The following is an 8,515-nucleotide window of genomic DNA, read 5'->3' as shown; positions in this document are numbered from 1 at the left end:
TGTCTTTACAAAAATGTCTATTAAGGATATTTCTACAAAATTTGAATTCTAAATACATAATGTTTTTAAGGATACAAACCATATTAATGATTTGCATTCTGTACATTGCAAGGTACATTGTATGCACTTGCATAATATAGCACTTTAATCCCTTTACTAATACGGTAGTTATATTACATATGAAAATCTATTCCAAGCATACACGTTAATATTATGTACAACTATAAAACACTTTTTTTCACATTATGCAGGTTGTTCATACAAAACTAAATCATGCATTTTTAAAAATATCGCACACTCAATTAACTTTTGATCCACCCAATACATGTTGAAGCAGTAATCTATCTCAAAATCCTACTTTTATTGTGATGTATACATATTAAAACCATACTCTTTCAGTCTTAAAATAACATTGGACATAATCTCCCACCACCTAGCAAAGTTATTTAATACCCAAAACTGTCATTATAAGAGCAGAGCCATCAACAGGTCCTATATACTGCATCTATATCAAATACTACACAACTTACACGGTAATAAACAGTGGCATTATTGGCATTCTCACAATTTCAGAAACTGTTACAATATTTTCATGTAGAAAGTCACTAAAACACAATTATCAAAGTAAAATAAATTATTTCCGTATTTACATCCCTTTGTTATCAACTTCACTACCTCAGAGTACACATAAAAATAAAAGTTTTCTCTCGCATCCATGGAACGGCTATACCGACAACAGCCAGTCATGTCCTGAGAAGTACAGTAATAGAAGGAAAGTGGTCCCTAAAAATATGCACCAACAAATATCATGATTCAGAATAATTGAGGTTTAACTAATACCAAAATGTTCCTTCCTGGAATTTTCATCTCCTTTTTGCTTAGCCTAAACTAATTCAAGAATTTCACACAATGATATCATGAATAACTAATGAACTATGTCTCCCTGCATAGAACACAATAAATGAAAATCTACTGTATTACCCTGTTTGTCTTGCTTAAAAGACAAAAGCTGGGTAAATAACCAACACAAGGCATACCTGAGTAATGTTGGAATGTACATACAGTATAGACTTTCATCAATTGTAAAACTCAAGACATTTTTATTCATACAAGGATGGTAGTGGTCCCTAAAAGACTGTACATGAACGTGAGGGAAAATTCTAAAACTGTATAGTTATTTCAAGGTAGTGAAGCTGTCACTTTGAAATTAATAACAAAATTAGATTAATAAAAACTATTCTTCTTTTTTTTCTTTTTGGAACAGATAGGGATGAGTCCTAAGTCCTATAGTATTTATATATATCCAAGAGTCAATTTGCAAGAAAATATTACTTATTAGAATAAGGCTTTCCTTTTATGATGTTATTGTAACAGGTTCTTGAAAAGACATTGTAAACTCCTTATGAAAATATCCAATACCCCAGCAATATTAAAAAATTTGTAACAATAGAATGATAAGCCATGGCCAGAGTGGGGAGGGAAGATCATATAAATAAATAGTTGCTAGGGTGTGGGTTATTCATGGGCTGGAAAAGATCTCCCAAGATTTTAATGGATTTAATGAGTGATGATGAGAAGGAGGCGAGTTGTAGTCAGGTGTGGTGTTAGTAAGATGAGACCAAACGGATCTTACGCAAGGACCAACACCAGTTGGAAATTTAAGCAGAAAGAGCACTAACCACAGGAGTGGAAATAATTCTAAACCTATCCCCCTTGAAATTAAAAATCTTGGAATTAAAATCTCGAATAAGATCATAAAGAGAATTATGATTAATTCCTATAAATAAAGTGGCAGTAAATAGAATTATAACCAAAAGTAGATACTGTACATAATGACGATAAATAATCACAATAAAGGAATTTGAAGAGACAGTTCATGTGATAAGAGCAAATACACGATACAAAGAAATCTCATTGGAAACTCTAGTAAAATAACAATGACCATAACTGGCAAGCAGAATTTACTTGAAGATTTCATGCATTCTATGTATATATACAAGTAAAAAATAAATATGAAATTAAAGATCAGAATCTTTCAAACTCTCTTTAAAACGTAACCGTTAAATTGAAGTAATTTGAAATAAAAAGGGTTATGAAAATGAAAAAAATATCATCTCACTTTCATAACTTTGCAATGTAAACCTAAGAATAAAACTTGCATACCTTTGCAAACAAGATAAGATGACAAAAGTTATATATATACATCAGGTACTTTTAAGTTATAGTTTTATAACCAATAAAAGATGAAAATCCTAAAACAAGAATTAAATTTTACCCTTGGGATATAACAAAGTCTTGTAACTCTCCTAGACTTTCAAGCTTTAAATTATGCTCATTAGCTAGATGTAAAAGTGCAATGAAGGCCAAGGGTACAGACAGACTTTCTGTCATTTTTGCCGAGAGTTTAGAAGGCAGTGTGTTAAACAGTCTGTTAAATCTTATTGAAAAACCTTCTTCCATCTGCTGTCTTGGTTCTTTGTTTGCCTCCGCTCTGTTTTCCGATCTACAGGTAAAAAGAGAAAGAAATATGAAAACTATATGCAAGTAGTAAGCAATTAAAACACTGGATATATAATTATTTTTACCTTATATTTTAACCCTACTGATAATCAATGAAGTATAATTTTAAATAACTCCATTACACTAAGGGACTATAATTTTACATAATTAAGGAAGTGCCAATACAATAACTCTTAACCATACTAAAATTGAACAAACAAACTTTCTCCAACACATGTATGCAAAAAATAATAATAATAAAAAGATTAAAATACATAAAGAATTAGAATTATAGGTGGCTAAGCGATAGGTTACTTTGCCGCATTGAACTTCACTGGAAAATACTTTAAGAAATTAGGGAGTTTAGTTTTATTAATATCAGTGAGAGCGAGGTTTGTATAAGATGTAAACTGGAATACTTTTCTTACATAAAATCATGAAATATTAAAAATAACTGAATATACTCGGGAGACATAAACCTTAACATGTATCAAAGAATATCCAGCAAAAGTAATATTCAAAACAAGATAACTCACCCTTTTTCATTCTCCTTATTGGTGGATGTATCACTTAACATCATCCACATGGTGCCCTTCAATTTCTTCATGTCAATCCTCTTGGCTTGTCTTGCATAGCCTATATTAATTTTTGCTACCTGGAATATACAAATGATATCTGTAGATTTAACTGGTATAGTACTGTACAGTATTAAAAGCATTTCACTAATAAATTCAAAGACTTTACTAATAACTCACGCTGAATATGATATGAATACTGTATGACATTACAGAAAAGATTCTCACTACAAAACGGACAATAAATCAACATGGCAAAGCCTTAATTTTCTGAAGCTTGACATAAACTATCTAATTTCCAGCAATAAGAAAATAATTATAAGGGCCAAAGGAAAAAAATAATTCATTAAAGTAGTCTATATGTGGGTAAAAATAATTAAAAATATATAAAGCATTCTCATGTAGTGAGGCATAATCCACAAAGAGGACTTGTAAACTTCCTTACATATTTCTTTCAGTATCAAAATTTTTAAAAACCTCGACTGCTGATAAAAGAAAAAGAATTTGTTTGAAAGACAAATGTTTCGTGTGTGTGTCATAATCCAAATGTTTTATGTTGGACAAATCATAGCTTCCACAAAAAGTAGACAATTCATTACTGAACATTAGGTTTCATACTTGCCAAAACCTGTTGGAATTAAATGAAAATGTATGATGGTTCCCACTATAAGTGATGAAAACTTTTAAACAAACTTTCTTACCTTATTAGGAGCTGCAACTAAATTGTCAAAGAAATTTCCAGAACCCTTGTCCATATCGGAACTCAGTGGAGGAGCACCAATTACTGTCTGACTAAATATTTCTGTCATGTCATAGCCTACTGTTTGGTCTCCATAATTACTGGCAGCATCATCCTGAAAATGAATCATTATATTAAACATAGGACCAGTAACTTTGGTAAAAAAGGGAAATAATAAAGAGCTACGAAAAACACGTACGAACGTTCACGGGTGCTAACAAGGAAGGATGGGAGAAGGATAGGTAGTGGTGGTGGTGGTGGGGGCAGTAGCTGTAGCGAACGACGCCTCGTAGTAACGGGGGATTTTGAGAGGGAGAAGTCTAATTGAAAAGGGATCTCTGGTAGTGGTATCACTAGCCCCAGTTTTAATACCGACACCCTTTAGGGGTGAGCGAGCTGGATATATTCCTAGCATTCCATGCAAATTTTTTCTCAGGTATATTTAGCAGTATTTATACCTTTGAAATGGTGCTTTAAGGAGCATTTCACTGGGCGACACAGGTTGAGCCCAGAAAATAACAATTAATTGAAACAATTTTATTTATATCTTCAGCTAAAGCATTTAAGAATTATTCGATTGGATTTATGAATTTGGGGAAGGCCATTCAACACTAAGGTGAAGGTAAGGTTTAGCCAATGCAGTTATTCTAAGAGGCTAAAGTCATAAGGCCGGACAGCACCATTGAAAAAGTAGGCAAGAACAAATGTAAAGTGGCAGATTATAAATTTGATGCAGCTTCCTGCCAAAGCAACATTACAAAGCCCCTAAAGTAATTCCTGCAATATACGGCATTAGGTGAACTGAAGGCTCTACCACAATATGAGCATTAAAGGACAAAAAAGAGAGACTGAAATCTAAGAAGAAAAATGAGAAAAAATTGTTCAAAAAACATCCCGTGGTTTTTAATAGGAAAAATATTTTGTCAGCAGTGGTTCAAGAATGCACTAAAACAATTTCAAAACTTATGAACTAGCTTTATGTTCACACCAACAAAGCCATGAATATAAAATTTTCATCTTTGGTATTGATATATATTTTCAGCACATTGTCAAAAATTTTTTTTCTTATCTGGAATAAGAAGTGGTCTACACCTCAGAGAAATTTCCTTACCATATCTGCACAGAGATTGTCCCCGTCATTTGCATTATCATCATCATAATCTGTTACATTACCATCCACGACAACTTTGGCCTGTCTTCTTATAATAATGGCAGGGCGACCATGTAATCTGCAATAACAAATTTAGTTACAAGACATATTAACAATTTTTAATAGAATGTGGGTAGGCTGGGAGGAACATAGAGAGTAGAGGTCCCCTTTGTTTTTGTTTCATTTGTTGATGTCGGCTACCCCCCAAAATTGGGGGAAGTGCCTTGGTATATGTATGTATGATTGGGCCACTTTTACAGACGATTTTAAGAGTTGTTACAAGTTATTACGAGGTAAATATATTATGAGTTCCTATGATGTATTTACGGTAAAAAATCCACAATTTTTCAGGGATAACTAAGAACATTTTACAGTTTTATTAAAAGTACTTGCTGCCTTAGTAATGAACTTTTTCTATTGTTCTCATTATCTTTTTTTCTTCATTACTGCATTCCACCAGTAACTGTGAAAGGGACATAATTCTCCATCCATTACCTTTCTCATAAAGCATGTCCCTTTTACAGTTTAAAGGTTTAAAGGCTGTTCATGAATGGCAGGGACAGGGAACAGTGACAATGCCCTATATATTAGGACAAGGCCCTAGAGACTGACCATATATACATATGACCAGCACCCAGGCCACTCTCCACTTAAGCTAGAACCAAGGAGGGCCAGGCAATGGCTGCTGATGACTCAACAGATAAACCTATAGGCTCCCCCAAAACCCCCATCCTTAGCTCACAAGGATGGTGAGGTTGCAGCGACCAAAGAAACTAACGAGTTTGAGTGGGCCTCAAACTGATGTTCACAAGGCAGGGATGTTACCACATAGGCCACCACAACCCTGGCGGAATGCAGCAATGAAGAGAAAAAGACCATAACAGAAAAAGTTCATTACAAGATTAACGCCACTAAGGAAGCAATTACTTTTAATAAAAACTAAGTCAGTTACTCTCTATTTTCTCTTACACAGATCCCTTGCACATTGCTCTTTCTACCATCTACCTAGCTTCGCAGAATGAACAAAATCAAATAAATAAAACTGAACCCAGGAAAAGATAGAAAAAATATGCTACAAGTTACAAAACAGAAAGATGCTGCTACCAAAAACCAAAAAAAAAAAAAGCTTACTTTGTAAAGTTTCTTGCATCATAGTGGAGATCAACTGGAAGTGTTGTTTTGGCACTACTCCAAGACTTCAATGTTATGTGAGATAATTTTGTTGTTTTCTTTGTCTGCTCAAAGTACTTATCCAGAGAATGATCTTCTACATACTCCAGAGTTATAAAAGTTTTCTTTCTCTTTTTGCCATCAGCAGTATTTGCATCACTTTTAACTGAAAAGAAAAAAAATACAATTGGTATTAATGAACTGAAGAAGAGCACTTGGATCTGCATTGCTTTTGACTGGCAATAAAAATATAGATTGGTTTAACTTTGCCAGTAATGTTGCCGTTATTATTAAGTAATTCAACATGACTTTGGATAAACACAAAACAGCAGTTAAGCAGAAATATGTGAATATGAAGACAATTAGAGGTATCAGCATAACCGCCTTGACATTCAAAAAGGGTACTTAACACCAAAAACAAGAAAACCTTTGCAGTTCTATAAAAATAAATACAAGGAAACATTAAGTTATAGAAAACCAAATACATTAAAGTATTCGGTCATACAACACGAGAAAACCTTCAATTATATACATTGATACCAACGTTTATGAGTAAATTAGGAATGGTTTTTTTTGGTATATGACCATGAAATTTCCTTTTGATATACTGTACAGTACAGTAAAATTTAATACCAGACAAGGTTATAACGGATTCCTGATATACTGTGATGGACCAAATCAAGATTAAGAAAGTATTGCTCTATTGGCAAAGGTCAACATAAGGAGTAGGCTAAATAATTCTGAGATATTCATATCTATTTCCTATATATTCATTTACATAAATGTAATAAAACCATTTCTATCATAGATATTGACGTATCTTCATAATAAATAGAATATTTGAGGAATAATTCTATATCAATGATATCAACTTTTTTCTATGCGAGCTCATCAAAGACTCAGCTCATTTTACCATCAGCTAATTTCAAGCTACCGCTCTCGAAGATGACAAGTAGTATTCTTGATATCATCATCATCATAGCCTCTACGCCTATTGAGGCAAGGGGCCTCGGTTAGAATTTACCTGTCGTCTCTATCTTGAGCTTTTAATTCTAAAGCGGGGTTTACACGGCCGAGCAGCTCGACGAGCCCGGTTGTCGAACCTACTTGTAGAACGGCTCGAAGAGCTTTCAGACAGTACATCGAGCCTCAGTGTGCCTTGTGCTAAAACAATGTCAACATGTCTCTCGACCAGGACGATTTGATAGCCATTGCTTTAGCAGTGGCACTAAGATGGGGAAAAAAAAAGATCAAAAGACATAAATTTTCATATACCAACTTGCTTGTTGCTTTAAAATTAGAGCCTGATGACTGGCGCAATTATTTGCGTATGGATGAAGACACGTACATTGATCTACCGAATCGTGTCAGCCCTTTCATTACTATGAGGAAGGCCATAATTCCACATGAAAGACTGAGTGTTCGCTATTCCTTTGTTTCTGGCTACTTTATTGGAATAGTCTTTTGATTTAACTTTCCATAAAGCTGGATGAGCTCGATATGCATGTATGAAATCAAGTACGACTTCCTTCTCATTCTTACTTTCATTAATGGCAGCAATTATGCATTTCTTTGATGATGTTTCCTCTAGCAGGTTTGAATAACAACTGAGGTTCAATGCTCGACACCCGTTCACACCGATCGTCAAACAATGTAGCTCCGCCCACAAAAGTCGAGATGAACCTGACTTTCATCGAGCCGCTCGACAACCAAATAACCCGTTTACACGCTCAAACATCAATTCAAACACAGGGTTGTCGAGCCAGGCTCGACGAGCTGCTCGCCCGTGTAAACCCCGCTTAATAGACAGGCCTTCTCCATCATGAGGCTCAATACTACAAAGTATTCTAGAAGTTTTATTCCAGCTGTGACCACGTTGTGGAATGACCTTCCTAATCGGGTAGTTGAATCAGTAGAACTTCAAAAGTTCAAGCTCGCAGCAAATGTTTTTACGTTAACAGGCTGACATGAATCTTTTTTATAGCTTATATATGACATATCTGTTTTGATGCTGTTATTGTTTTTAGAATGATTTATTGTTAATTATGTTATTTTTATTAGTAAAATAAATTTTTGAATATACTTACCCGATAATCATGTAGCTGTCAACTCCGTTGCCCGACAGAATTCTATGGAGGGATACGCCAGCTATCACAATACTAGAAGGGGGTGTACTTACCAGCGCCACCTGTGGCCAGGTACTCAAGTACTTCTTGTTGACACCTCCTCAATTATTCCTCGGTCCACTGGTTCTCTATGGGGAGGAAGGGAGGGTCGATTAAATCATGATTATCGGGTAAGTATATTCAAAAATTTATTTTACTAATAAAAATGTTATTTTTATTAATAAAATAAATTTTTGAATATACTTACCCGATAATC

The 8,515-nt window shown here is 34.2% G+C and overlaps 1 protein-coding gene across 1 annotated transcript in view; it reads right to left on the bottom strand.

The window, feature by feature from the left end:
- The window catches only part of LOC137655799 (condensin complex subunit 2-like), a 54,551-nt gene continuing 46,036 nt past the window's right edge, over nt 1-8,515 (bottom strand). The window contains exons 11-15 of the mRNA XM_068389954.1: nt 6,095-6,299; nt 4,925-5,042; nt 3,776-3,928; nt 3,036-3,154; nt 1-2,503 (exon numbers count right to left, since the gene is read on the bottom strand). Coding sequence (XP_068246055.1) covers nt 2,272-2,503; nt 3,036-3,154; nt 3,776-3,928; nt 4,925-5,042; nt 6,095-6,299 — 827 coding nt within the window. The 3' untranslated portion in view covers nt 1-2,271. The remainder of the gene's footprint in view (nt 2,504-3,035; nt 3,155-3,775; nt 3,929-4,924; nt 5,043-6,094; nt 6,300-8,515) is intronic.

The sequence above is a fragment of the Palaemon carinicauda genome, chromosome 16 (genome assembly GCF_036898095.1).
Source record: "Palaemon carinicauda isolate YSFRI2023 chromosome 16, ASM3689809v2, whole genome shotgun sequence".
NCBI classification, from domain to species: Eukaryota; Metazoa; Arthropoda; class Malacostraca; order Decapoda; family Palaemonidae; genus Palaemon; species Palaemon carinicauda.
Note: the sequence above shows the minus strand (reverse complement) of the source record. Positions and strands in the feature narration are given on the sequence as shown.